Here is a 13,914-nt window from a genome sequence, read left to right on the forward strand (position 1 = left end):
GGAACCCTGCATTCTGTGCTGGTTACACACATTGCATAAAGTTGTTTAGGCAAAAGCGGTATTCTTCTCATTCTGGAGTGAGTGAAAGGGACAGCAGTCCTTCCCAAATGAAGTCACCAGGAAGAAACTTGGTCACTGGGAGGAATCTGCCTTTCCAGCCAGGAGCAGCGCTCAGCTTTTGGTGAACTGCACATCATCAGTTTACAAGCAAAATACAATCCAATGGATTTCAAAGCACTCACGCGAAAGAATCATATAGTAAAGGGTTTAACCAGTTGAGTGTATTTGGGAATACTTACTATCTGTGTTCTCCTTCTCTGTACTTTTCCAGTAGGCTGACTCAGTTTCAGTATTTCCCATGAAAGCTGATGTGACGCTGACCCTCTGACTGGGCACTGAGTGCTCCCAGCCTGCATTCTCACCTAGAAGCCGTCACACAAACTCTCCCTTTCTTTCCTCATGTCATTTTGGAAGCTGCCAGTGTACTTGATTTCACCTGTAATCCTGCCCCGGACCACAAATGGATCTGCACCACAATGCCCAATCTCCACATCGCTATAAACAGCCCTGGGCATCTTGGAAGCAAATAGCTCTATTTGTTTTGCATTAAAAAATGATTACGCTGTGTTAAGATGTTAAGTGGTTCTGGGGTTTCCTGGGGCGTAGCTACAATATATTAAATCAGTATAATGTTTGATTTACACTGAAAGTTAGCAAAATATATGTTACATATACACATATATTATAAAATGCAAATTTTATATATGGTATTTATTTTATAATATGTGTATCGTATGTATATGTATATATGTACATGTAATATATTCATATATTCTATATATACACTATTCCTATCTCCTTGGTCCTTCTATATTATGTAATACATTTTACAGATAATATTTATTTTAAAATACTATTGTATATATGTGTGTGTTGTATGTAAATGTATGACTGCACTTAATATATTCATGATATATGTGTATAGATATGATGTATGCACACTGTGCAGTATGCAGGCATACATACGCACATACACATGGGAGATGGAATGCTCAGAGTTCAAACTGTAAAAGATGGCAAGGGATTGTATTCAAAGTAGGAGAGTATTTGATCTGAAATACTTGGCTAAGTGTTTGAGTGGAGGCTGGCACTTGGGCAATGCTTGCTGAGTGACTCCTCTGAGCTGCGCATTGCTTTTCAATCTCTGTTAGCACCAACACCCCTAATCTCATCCGAAGGCCTCGCCACGTCTCTAATCCATGTTCATCCAATCCGTGACCAGAACGAGGTGCAAAGTGTCTGTTGGATGAGATTGAGCGTTGCGAATATGTTTTTCCTCAGAGCGAGTCTGGGCTATGTGATTCTTCTCTGGTCACCTGTACACTTTGTAGGTTACTTAGTCACTGCATTGAAATGTGCACACAAAACTCAAAAAGGCGAAGGTTTTAAAAAGGCTCAAGTACTCCTTTTCACTGTTTCACAAAATTCTTCTCTGTGTGACTCCTTTTTGTACGATTTGAATTTATATATGCGTGTATGTATAAATTCAAATCTTAAAAATGTGTGTGTGTATATGTGTGTATAATCTTTCTAAGTACTTGTACCAAGAGGTTTCAATTCAGTGTATCATTTCATCAGTTTATGAGTACAATGCACTGGGGTCAATGTCTCCCAATCATCTCTCTCCCCCCCCTCCCAACTCTGCCCATCCCCTCAAGTATCTGGTTCTATTTTTACCTATCTAAATTGAATATTATGGCTGTATTCATCCACCCTTCCCTCCATTTGACCTTCCTCCCTCCCTTTGACCTCCCGCCCTCCTGATAGCATGTTTCGACCTCCAGTATTCATATTGTTTAAGTATAAGTTAGTTGTTCCAACACCATTGCAGGCTTCCCCTGCTTGTACCATCCTTTAGACAAATGTTTTTACAGTTGACAGAAATTCTTCTGTGGTTCAAATGCCATCTCTTTCCCGTCTGACTAGTTTCGGAAACCTGAAGAGTTACCAGCCTTCACAACGTCACATTTGAAAATCCCATGGTCTTTATTCTGTACACAATAATCCTTTCCATCTTCTTATTTTTTCCCCCTTCACAGGTTTTGATTTTCAGCTGTCACCTTCCTTTTTCTCTGACCTTTGCCACTTCATCTCAGATTTCAGCCCTCTTGTTAATTGTTGTCATTATGTGATCATCCTGTTCTTATAACCTTGAATTAGTGAAATCAAATTAAGTTCTGTGGGCTTTAAACCTTCTAAAATAATCTTTCAGCCATGGAAACAAAGAAGTCTTTTCCTGCCGAGGAATAAAACTGGCAGTGGATTGGTTTTTGGACAGAGGCCACAAAGATATCACTGTTTTTGTTCCTGCCTGGAGGAAAGAGCAGTCGCGCCCTGATGCTGTCATCACAGGTGAGCCGCTCTGCCTAGCTTCTGTGTGACAGGGGGCCCCTCAGGCACTCAGTCTGTGTGGCTGCCATATACTCTTGGTTAAGTTTGAAACTAATGGAATTAACTACAGGAAACATTCATGTCTGCTACATTTGGTCAGGGTTTTTTCATTATGTGGACTTCAAATTCTATAAAATTCCGACGTGTAGAGGCACACTAAGGATCAGAAGACCATTTCTGGCTTTGCTATTCACAAGCTCCAGGACTCTGGACAACATACACTACCTCTTTGGACCCCACTTTTTCATACACTCTATGAAATTAGACTAAGTGGCCAGCATGGCTACAGGTCAAAAGGATCTGTAAGAGACAACGTATATACTATCCATTCAAGGAGGAGGAGATAGCCCAATCCCAAGAATGGATTGCTATTTTCACTATTTGGCATTTATTTTTATTTTATTTGGCTTAAACTCAGGGTCCTGTACTTGTTAGGCAGGTACTCTGCTACTAGAACCTCAGCTTTGGCCTTTGGTTGGTTTTCTTGTGCTTGTGGGCAGTGCTGCTGGTGGTTGTGGTAGTGTTTTTGGTGTTGGTACTGGGGCTTGAGCTCAGGCCCTCACTCACTTGGGAAGTTTTTGTTTTGTTTTCTTAAATCAGGCACTTTACCATTTGAGCCACATCTCCACTTTGCCCTTTTTTGGTGGTTAGTTGGAAATGAGTCTTGTAGACTATACTGTTGAACATTTGGCTTAATTTCTGTGACTCAAAAACCCACTTCTGCCTCCAAAATTACCACACACCATGAGAAACCTAGAGGAAAGGGATGAAGAACTTATCTAAAACAAATAAGATCACTACCATGAGCACCAAGGGAAGAATTATTTTAAGATTTTAGTCTGCATTTATTAAATCATTGTTGAATAATGGTGGAGTCCCAAGCTATGGACCCATTTTAGCATATGTAAAAAATGTTAGGAGCTTTCCAACTATCATACCATAATAATCTTTAGAGTTACCTTATATTGTTACAATGCTTGGGAAATCATGGGTGGTATGTAATAAAGGAAAACAAAACAAAACAAAAAGGTAATGACCAAGTGTGGTAGTGTTCACTTGTAATCCCAGCACTGGGGAGGTGGAAAACAGGACATTTGAAAGTTCAAGACCAGCCTGGGCTACACAATGAGATCATCTAGGAAGGGAGGGAGGGAGGGAGGGCGTTAAGTACCTCTAGCAGCGGCTTGCCAGGTCTCAAGAACACATAACATATCAGAATGCAGTTTACTTTGTAAAATGCTAGGGCTATATTTCAGAGGCTTTTCATTGTTTTCTTTCCCAATGTAATAACTTTCTGACTAAAGCTCTCAACCACATGATTCTTGATAACCTTTTGCTGCACCAATTAAAAAAAAATCCCTTGATTTAAAAATGTACTGAAGTTTTCAGAGCTATCGATTTAGACTGGCACTTTTGCTAAATCTTCCTTTCATCTAACAGAGACTTGAGCAGAGTACTAGCTGTAATCACTTACTAGCTGTACTGAACTTCTATTTAAGTTATTAGTATTACTTATATGGCATCCTTATTTCCTCCCAACCTTGTCAGCTGTCCCTTAGATGTAGATTAAGTATGGTGAGGGCCTCTTACCCTGACACGTTTACCCCTCTGACCGCCTGGGTAAGGCTCTAGGCATGTAATGTATTAATATAAACACCTTCACAAATAATTAAGTACCGTGGGTACTTAACTCCCTCCCTCCCTTTCTTCCTCCCCTCCCTCCCTCCCTCCCTTCCTTCCTTCCTTCCTTCTTCCCTTCCCTCTTTCATTCCTCCCCTCTTTCATTCCTACCTTCTTTCTTTTTGAAATGATCTCTTTGTGTAGCCCAGGCTGGTCTTGAACTTTCAAATGTCCTGTTTTCCACCTCCTCAGTGGAAGATTAATGAATGATTTCTGAGTAAATATTTTTAAGAAACTCATGCATTCGTTCATTCCACAGACATTAACTACCACATTGGTGGCCATCCTCCATGTTTTCACAAGGAAAACATACAACACATACTCTTGGTTTTCCATTTTAGTCTTTGTTTTTTAATGTAAAAACTTCTCATTGAAATTTCTGAAAGAAAAACTATTGAGAATTCCAAACTATGCTGCATCTGTAAACTACATCCTATTCTCCAAATGATAATGTCTGCCCTCACTCATTTAAAAGACTGAACATCATGTGAGAATCACCATATGCCGTTTACAAATCTGTTCCTGAAACTCAGCCTGTGTTCTCCTCGCAGATCAGGAAATCTTGCGCAAATTAGAGAAGGAGAAGATCCTGGTGTTCACGCCATCACGGCGCGTCCAAGGGAGGCGCGTGGTTTGCTACGATGACAGGTTCATCGTGAAGCTGGCGTTTGAGTCCGACGGCATCATTGTATCCAATGACAACTACAGGGATTTGGCCAATGAGAAACCAGAATGGAAGAAGTTCATAGATGAGCGGTTATTGATGTATTCCTTCGTCAATGACAAGTAAGTAAACCAGTGACCTGCTTCCCTCACGACCCATCCATTCCTGCTAGATGCTACAGAACCCTTCTGTTTTTGCCCCCCTCCTATCTTAGGACAGGTTTCTCTCAATGCCTGATTTCGTCCCTACTAGAAGGAAGTTTGTTCCTCTGTAGGAGGACCTGTGTGAGCTCTCTGCCCTTCCTCGAGACCATTAATTATGCACCTGAAGCAAAGGAGGTTTCTTAGACTGGGAGACCTGTTCTAGCTGGTAGAAAAATTCCCATTTTTGCCCCTGCCCCAAATGCCTTCCAGTGTCAACGTTTAGAGAGTATCGAGTATCGATAGTTTACTAACTGGACAAGTTTTGAAAGTTTTCTGAGTATAAGACACTTACTCATGATCACAGTCTCCAAGATGATAGATGGACAGATGGTCTGAATGGCCATGTGTCACATTATCTAGAAAGATGTAGGAAAACTGGGTTGGTTACTCGTCAGAAATGCAGACTAAACCTAAAAGCCTATTATCTCACTTGTTTAACTCACAATGTTTTATGTATGCCATATGCTATTAAGGATGTATGTAAACTAATACACTAATGTAGCAAACATTAGCAGAAGCTTCAAGATATGTTTACTCTTTCAACCCAACAATCTTACGTCTTGGAATGTATAATGAGCAGAAAAGAAAGATTGAATGTGTTCACTACTATATTATTTGCAATCGCAAGAATTCAAAGGCAGCTAAACGTTTAATAGAGAAACCAGTCAAGTTACAATGCATGTCTGCTGGAATATTACTCTGTTTTTCAGAATTACTATGACAGTTGCTAAAGAAACACGGAAAATATTTTTGTTCGCATTGAAAGAAGACAACCCCTAAAACATAAACAAACAAAATGATTGTGGAATTGAATGACTTTGTCTCCTATCTTTTCACTTTTAATGTTGCTGATACTGTTTTATTTGTTTGCTTGTTTTTTTTTTTTTTTTTTTTTTTTTTGTCGGTCGTGGGGCTTGAACTCTGGGCCTGAGCGCTGTCCCTCAGCTCTTCAGCTCAAGGCGAGCGCTCTACCACTTGAGCTACAGCGCCACTTCCGGTTTTCTGGTGGTTTATTGGAGATAGGAGTCTCACGGTCTCTCCTGCCCGGGCTGGCTTTGAACCGCGATCCTCAGATCTCAGCCTCCTGAGTAGCTAGGATTACAGGCGTGAGCCACCAGCGCCCGGCTTGTTTGCTTGTTTTAGTGCTGCTACTGGGGCTTGAACTCGGGGCTTCTCACTCTCCTGCACTTTCTTGCTCACATCAGGCGCTCTTTCACTTGAACCGCATGTCCAGAAAGTCAAGTACTTGGTTTATCAGTTATGGAACCTCCCAAGTCTTTTCTGCCCAGGCTGGCTTAGAACCACAGTTACTCAGATCTCAGCCTCTTTCATAGCTAGGATTACAGGCGTGAGCCACTAGCACCTGGCTATTGTAATTATTTTCTAAAAACCCTTACAATATCCTATGACGGTAAAGGATGAGAAAATTAATTAGGACGTGCTAGACTCAAAACCTACTTGAATTAAATTGGTGTTAACTCACATAGGTACTGTGAATTAAATACAAATAGTGTGTTCAGCTTAAAACGTTTCATTATTTACAGTGTCTCATTGAGAAAGGAAAACTTGGTTTGCTAATTTTTTTTTCTCCTGTCATTGTCGAATCAAAGCCATTGGATTAAAACATCAAGAGAAAATACCATAGAAGAAATAAAAATTTTGTATTCTTCCTTTAGAATTAAATAACCAGCTTCTTACTTAGGTGTCTTTTTTATTTATTTATTTATTTATTTTTAAATCTCCATGATAGGTTCATGCCTCCGGATGATCCTCTGGGCAGACATGGCCCAAGCCTGGACAACTTCCTGAGAAAGAAACCCATTGCTCCTGAACACAAAAAGCAGCCTTGTCCTTATGGTAAGTAAACAAAAAGAATAACAAATCCTCAACGTGTGTCTTTGGGACACAATGTCTTGTTAATAAAAACAGCATAATCAAAATAAGCATCTAAAATTTGGGGTGGCATAGCACTTTGGATTCCAGTGAAATTGAAGAACTTGTCCTGTCCATGGAAAAGAATGATTTTGTTACCTCTTCGTGTTGAATTACAGTTCACTCCCCTCAGTTGAAATATAGTTTGAAAACTCAATTGTGCCTGAAGTTAGCTTTAGGGTGGAGGAAAATTGAGGATTCTTATATCCAGACACAAATCCTCACACAAAGCGTATGAGGCTTTACCACGTTAAAGCCTTACAGTGGCTCTTCAGAACAAAAGTTCCTGCCCGCTCAGAAAGTCTTGCTGAAGGAGGAGAGGTAAATGGGAGCCGAAAACATGGTATAGTGACCAGAAACCCTGGAAGTGACCATTCATCCATCAACCAACTTTCCTGGAACAGTAATCTATTTAGCAAATATATCTCCCCTGTCACTCTTTCTCGAGTTAAAATGGTGCCGTGGTGACTTTGCAGTGTCTGATGGTATGTTCTTTAGTCTAACTAATTTTCCCTCTTTGTAGGAAAGAAGTGTACCTATGGGCACAAGTGCAAATATTACCATCCGGAAAGGGGCAGTCAGCCTCAGCGGTCAGTAGCTGATGAACTTCGTGCCATGTCTAGAAACACAGCAGCCAAAACTGCCACCGAAGGAGGGCTGGTGAAAAGCAACAGCGTCCCTTGTAGCACAAAGACGGACAGCACTTCCGACGTGAAGCGAGGGGCTCCAAAGAGGCAATCCGATCCAAGCATAAGGACTCAAGTCTACCAAGACCTAGAAGAAAAGCTTCCCACCAAAAACAAGTTGGAAACCAGGTCCGTACCTTCCTTAGTTAGCATTCCGGCTCCTTCTACTACAAAACCCCAAAGCACTACATCTTTAAGCAATGGCCTTCCATCTGGAGTGCATTTCCCACCTCAGGATCAAAGACCACAGGGACAATATCCTCCAATGATGATGGCAACCAAAAATCATGGAACGCCAATGCCTTATGAACAGTACCCCAAATGTGACTCGCCCGTTGACATGGGGTATTATTCCATGTTGAATGCGTATTCAAATCTGAGTATCTCAGGCCCACGAAGTCCTGAAAGGCGTTTCTCGTTAGACACAGATTACCGAGTCAGTTCTGTGGCTTCTGACTGCAGCAGTGAAGGGAGCATGAGCTGTGGGAGCAGTGACTCTTATGCGGGGTACAATGACCGCTCCTACGTCAGCTCTCCCGACCCGCAGCTGGAAGAGAGTTTGAAGTGTCAACACATGCACCCTCACAGCCGCCTTAATTCCCAGCCCTTCTTGCAGAATTTCCACGACCCCTTAACCAGAGTGCAGAGTTACAGTCATGAAGAACCAAAGTTCCATCACAAGCCTCCTCTTCCACATCTGGCAATGCATCTGCAGCACCCAGCTGTGGGCGCCCGGTCCAGCTGTCCCGGGGATTACCCCTCGCCACCAAGTTCCACCCACTCCAAGGCGCCGCACCTAGGGAGGTCTTTGGTGGCCACAAGAATAGACAGCATTTCTGATTCTCGACTCTATGACAGCTCTCCTTCCAGACAAAGAAAGCCTTACTCCCGCCAGGAGGGGCTGGGAGGCTGGGATAGGCCGAGTTATGGGATGGATGCCTATGGGTATCGGCAGACTTACTCCTTACCTGATAACTCCACACCGCCCTGCTATGAACAGTTCACCTTCCAGAGCCTACCTGAGCAGCCAGAGCCCACCTGGCGAGTCCCATACTGTGGAATGCCACCAGACGCTCCCAGGTACCAGGACAACCGAGAGAAGATTTATATCAACTTGTGCAACATCTTCCCACCCGACCTTGTGAGACTTGTCATGAAAAGGAATCCTCACATGACAGATGCCCAGCAGCTGGCTGCAGCTATTTTAGTGGAGAAATCCCAGCTGGGTTATTGAAAGATGATGCATCTTTGTGGTGTTGAGTGGGTGGGTTTTTCTTTTTGTTTTTTTTTTTTTGTTTTGGGGTTTGTGTGTGTGTGTGTGTGTACGCGTGCGCATGTGTGTGTGTGTGTGTGTGTGGTGGTGGTGGTTGTTCAGCTCAAATGCTGAGGAAGGTTTGCTACAATAGCACACATGATCCCCTTCTCAGCAAGGGGATTGTATAGTATCCATTTATGTGAAATACTGTATCATGGAATCTGTATGTCTAGTCCCACTTGGCAGAAGGATTAGCCAATTGCTTTACATTCAAACTTTTTTTTTTCTCCCCCAAACATTTCTTTTTCAAAGCGATACCCTTGGCTGGAAAGTGTTTCCAGTTTGATTTCCTAGATGTATCTGTGACCTTTGATATTAATCTTCGGTGCATCAGGGGTTTATATGCAGCACTTTTTATGCCTGTTTCATGTTTTACTAACTGGGTGTTTTGTCTATCTAAATTGCAAGCAATTACAATACCTTCAGAATGTGGGACATTTGACTAGGCCTAGCAAACTATTTTTTCAAGCCAAGCTTAACTAGAATCTTTTACAGCTTTTTAAGTTATTTTGGGGGGGGCGGGGGAGGAAGAGGGCTTCTTTGTGCTATAATCATTATTTATAGAAACAAAGATATACTACAGCACTGACTTTATATTTGAAACAAAAATGTAAGTTACCAGTTTATGTTAAAAATGGGTAACCGTATATATATTAGAATGATTTACAATATGGCACTTTTTTATTATTTTATTTTTGATTTTTTTTTTTGCTGTTGAGAAATTAGTTAATTTAATATGGTCAATTTAAAAGAAAGCAGATGCAATCAATGGAAAACATTGTTTCCATTTTTGGTTTTTTGGTTTTAATGAATAAGGCAAAAGCCGGAACTTGAGAGGCAGGAACATTCTGATTGGCCCGTGGTGTGTTTACAGGCAGTAGACATGGGAACAAGCTCCTAGATTTCCATCCACTTGTATTTTTAATGTCTTGTCTTTTCGTTTGGGGGCACAATAATACTGGATAAATAAGTTTCCACAGTACTTGCCTGTTTTTAATGAATCTAATTAATCTCAATGCAACTTTTATATTTAATATACTCTAGCTTTCCTGCTATTTATCAAGGCTGGCCTGAGGTAGGTTTTCTTTTGTGTGTGTGTGTGTATGTGTGTGTGTGTGTGTGTATGTGTATGGAAGACATGCCGCATTTCTTGATACTGCACTATAGAAATGGCGATGGAGGAGCTGTAAATTGGTAACTTAAATTTTTTTTGTAACATATTGTATATTTTCCATTTTCCTGGAGGTAGTTCTTTTTTTGTGTGTGGGGGAGGGGGGCCTGTTATATTATTAAGGCCAGACTCTTGCCATAAATAGTGTAGTTTTAGATACAGACTGAAGTCTGTTCTAGTTTTAGCAAGGGATATTTCTGGTTTCTACGACATGGGTCTTGCTTAACCACAATTGCGTTTCTGAGGATTAGAAGGTGGATTCCACAGTCTGTGGCAGACAGTCGTGTGATTGACGTAACTTGACTTTTCCCTCCCAATTCTGAATTTGACTTAGCCCGTCAGACACACTCAGATCTGTCTCTGCAGTCTGCCTGGAGCCCAGAGCTACAGTTTGAAGTAAAACCCTGCAAAACCAGAAAGTACCTTTTACTGTTGATACAAATTGTATCTTTTTAATGATAATAACTATTTTGATTTGTAGATCTAGTTCAAAACACAAATGTGTAACTATGATTAGAGTTTTGGGCAACATTTTATCCCTTATTTAAATACCAAATTTTTCAAGTAAAAAAAAAAATTGAAGTCTAGAATAGGGTAGAAAATAAAAAGTAACAATTAAGGTAAAATTAAAGTGTCTGTCTTAGTTTTATAGAATATATTGAAACAGATTACAGAAATTTATTGGCATTTTCTTTCTCCTAAAACGTTTAACCTAGTGTGAACTGAACGTAAAAATAAATAAAATACATAAATAAAGGTAAAATGCTGCCTGAAAATAATGTCCAAGCATCTTTGACTAGAATAACTTTTCCACTACTTGTGCAACACCATGTGTTGCACGGAGTAGGATTTGGGTATACAGTAAATGCTTCTAAAAGGCATTGTGCATATTGACATATCCAATAATCTGAACCATGTTCAGCAAACTTAATTCAGGAAAGTGAAGTCCGACACCATTTCCACTGTCGTGTTTGGCTGGAGGAGACCACGCTTACCCTTCTGAGTGGGGTTGGGGGGGGGAGGGCGACCCCCACACCTGTGGAGTGTCCTCCCTCCCCTTGACCGTCCTTAGCTGTAGAACAAGTCTAAATATAGAGGCCGGGTGAGTGCCAAGAATAGCGTTTCAGATGCGTAGGTTAGATACCTTTGGTTTGGGTCGCTCTGCTAAGACTTTGTAGTATGAAATTCTTTTTTTTTTTTAAATTGTACCTGGGAGCTCGGCTTCCGCATGCTTCGGTTTAGCATTCTGATGATTTGAAAGTGGCCAGACGTTAGTACGTTGTTGCAGATCACATCTTCTTAGGTGAAAACAGTTGGACTCTTTGAAATATGTTGTGAGCTGGCTTTATCTTTGTGGTGGTGGTGGTGGTGGTGGTTGCTTTGGAAAAGTGTTCCCCTGTCCACTACTCCAGGGAGTAGTGAATGATAGAAAGAGCAGCGTTCTAAAGGTGAGGGGACAACCTGTCTGTCCCCTCCCCTCTTTTCTTTGGAAGCTGCTAGGCTTTAGGTACAGCCTGTTATTGCTGATCTAAAGCAGAAAGTGTTTTTCTTTTAAAGTCTGTTATTCAATTAAATCCTGTCACCAACCTTCCTTTTGAGTCAGCTCTTTCTTCCTAATTCCTACTCCCTGTCTGGCAGACTTGCTAATAGACAACCAGAAAGTAGTGTTTTCGCAAGTAGTGCAATTGGCCACAAGTGGTCAGCGGATGAGAGAGCAAGGTTGCCAATGGCTTGTATTTCCCCTAGGGATCAGCCATGTCCGGTCTGTTGCCTCTGTTTCTTACTCCAGAGGGAAGAGTACCCAACTGGCCAAATACTGGCCCTTAGTATTTCCTCCTTCCTTGCATGCAATACAAGACATTTTCAGTCTTGTTTTTATGATCTCTGTCTCCTAACGTTAACCTAAACATGAAAACGTTCACTGGTATTCAATCTCCGATACTGGTGACAACTTGAATTTTGTGTTTTATGAAAAGGCATTTATGAGAATATGTATTATAATAGAGTGTTTTTATATAGCCACACATAAATATTTCTGCTGAAGTATTAAGAATAGAGAGGGGCTTCTTTCCGTAGCTAACATTTCCCTTCTTGAATTGTTTCTTGGAGCTGTGGAAGGCCTTGCCGGGTCTGAGTGAGCAGTGAGAAGGTGTAGAACCACTTACAGGGAACGCAGCTGTTGGCTGCTGTCTTCCTTGCTAGCTTCATTTTGACTGATCTTTCTTGAGATGGAGTTCACATAGCATACCGTCCTTAGCCGTGTAACGTGTACAGAGCCACACGTGTACCATGATCAGAAGCAACTTTAGACCAGTCCATCTCCCTACAGAGCAAACTGGATCCCATCATCAGCCTAGCTGTAGGCAACTGCTGACCCATTTTCTGTTTCTATGGAGATTTCCTGTTGTGGGCACCTTCCCATAAACAGGATCCTTCAGTGGGTAGTAGCTGGTGAATTAGTCTCTAGGACTGAGGCCCTGGTTGCAAAAAGGTTGCTCTCATGAACTTGGAGCCACTCCAAAAGCCCCCGTGGTGTCTTTTGGCCTTGGTCCTATGGAAGGGAGGCAGACCCCAGGGGGCCTGGTGAATGGTGTGGCCTTAACTTGGCTGCTGCTTCCCCCTGGCTTCAGCGTCCCTGCTTTGCCTTAAGAGCTGATCATGGAAGGAGAGCTAATTCTGCTGAGATCTGCTGCTGGATTTGAGGTACTTTGTGCCGGGCCTTCCAAAAGTTTGGGGTCAATATGAAAGTCAAACCCTGCTTGAGACTCTGGTGTTGAGAAGCGAGGCCTGGTGGTGGTGAGCTCTTTCCTGGTAGACCCAGGATGGGTGTGGGCATGACAGGGTTTGGGGGTGAGGCGCGGGGAGGGGGGCGGGAGGGAGCACTAGTTAGGACTATAGCGAAGGTTCCATTCAGGAAGCTTTCTGGGGCAGGCAGACCTTCCTCAGCCCAGGTCAGCTGATGGATTGTGGTGAGACACACACAGTCAGTTTGGTTTTATCTGAAAATGTGGTTTCGTATTTGTTCCCCACTTTCTAAGTCTGTCCATTGTGTGATGCTACAAAATAAGTTATTTAGTCAACAAGCTTTAACTTAGTAGAAGTAGCTAGTGGATCCGGGGATCTATGGGAATGAAGATATTCCTTTCTTCAAGAAGCTCAAACTTGTATCCCGCCCCATCTCCCTGACCCAGTAATCTTCCTAGTATTTGATAATTTGATAATAGAAGGTATAATTTTTTTAATGCATAAAAACCTTCCAGTAGTGCTGATTATAAAAATTATTTAACATGTCTTTTATGGATGTATCTATATGCATATAAACAATAATATATTTATACAACAAATATACTTTATGTTGTAGTTCTTTGTGAAAGATGAGCGAATTTGAAGAGACAGAATGTATGTGTATGTGTGTGTTATAAAAGAAAACTAGTTTTTTCTCCCTAATTTAATAATATCTGCTCTAATGAATGTTTGCATTTTGTTATTCTATTTTCTATCCAACTTCCTTACTCAAGATAAAACAAGATATATAGTTTACTGGCCCTTCTGTTGGTGTATGTTTCTTGCCTTCTCTCTTCTTTTTAATGCTCTGATTCTTGGAGAATTCCTGATTAACCTAAAATCAAGCAGAATGTTGCTAGAGATGAGAATTCAGCTGCAGTGTCATGTAAATGAAATGGGACACATGTGCCTATGTACGCACGCACGCACGCATGCACACACACACACACACACACACACACACACAGACTCACATCTGTTACTCTAGTGGAAAGCTGAATACTAAGGTAAGCTCTCTTATCTTGGTC

At 41.5% G+C, this 13,914-nt stretch overlaps 1 protein-coding gene across 4 annotated transcripts in view; it reads left to right on the forward strand.

Moving 5' to 3' along the window:
- Positions 1–12,938, forward strand: part of LOC138821350 (probable ribonuclease ZC3H12C) — a 42,546-nt gene extending 29,608 nt beyond the window's left edge. For all 4 annotated transcript variants that reach the window (XM_070013512.1, XM_070013511.1, XM_070013514.1 and 1 more), the window contains 4 exons: positions 2,273–2,412; positions 4,683–4,917; positions 6,749–6,855; positions 7,454–12,938. In XM_070013512.1, the coding sequence (XP_069869613.1) occupies positions 2,273–2,412; positions 4,683–4,917; positions 6,749–6,855; positions 7,454–8,850 (1,879 nt within the window). In that variant the 3' untranslated portion in view covers positions 8,851–12,938. The remainder of the gene's footprint in view (positions 1–2,272; positions 2,413–4,682; positions 4,918–6,748; positions 6,856–7,453) is intronic.
- Positions 12,939–13,914: the final 976 nt, after the last annotated feature.

Source organism: Dipodomys merriami, unplaced genomic scaffold (genome assembly GCF_024711535.1).
Source record: "Dipodomys merriami isolate MVZ:Mamm:240054 unplaced genomic scaffold, mDipMer1.0.p SCAF_91, whole genome shotgun sequence".
Classification (NCBI taxonomy): domain Eukaryota; kingdom Metazoa; phylum Chordata; class Mammalia; order Rodentia; family Heteromyidae; genus Dipodomys; species Dipodomys merriami.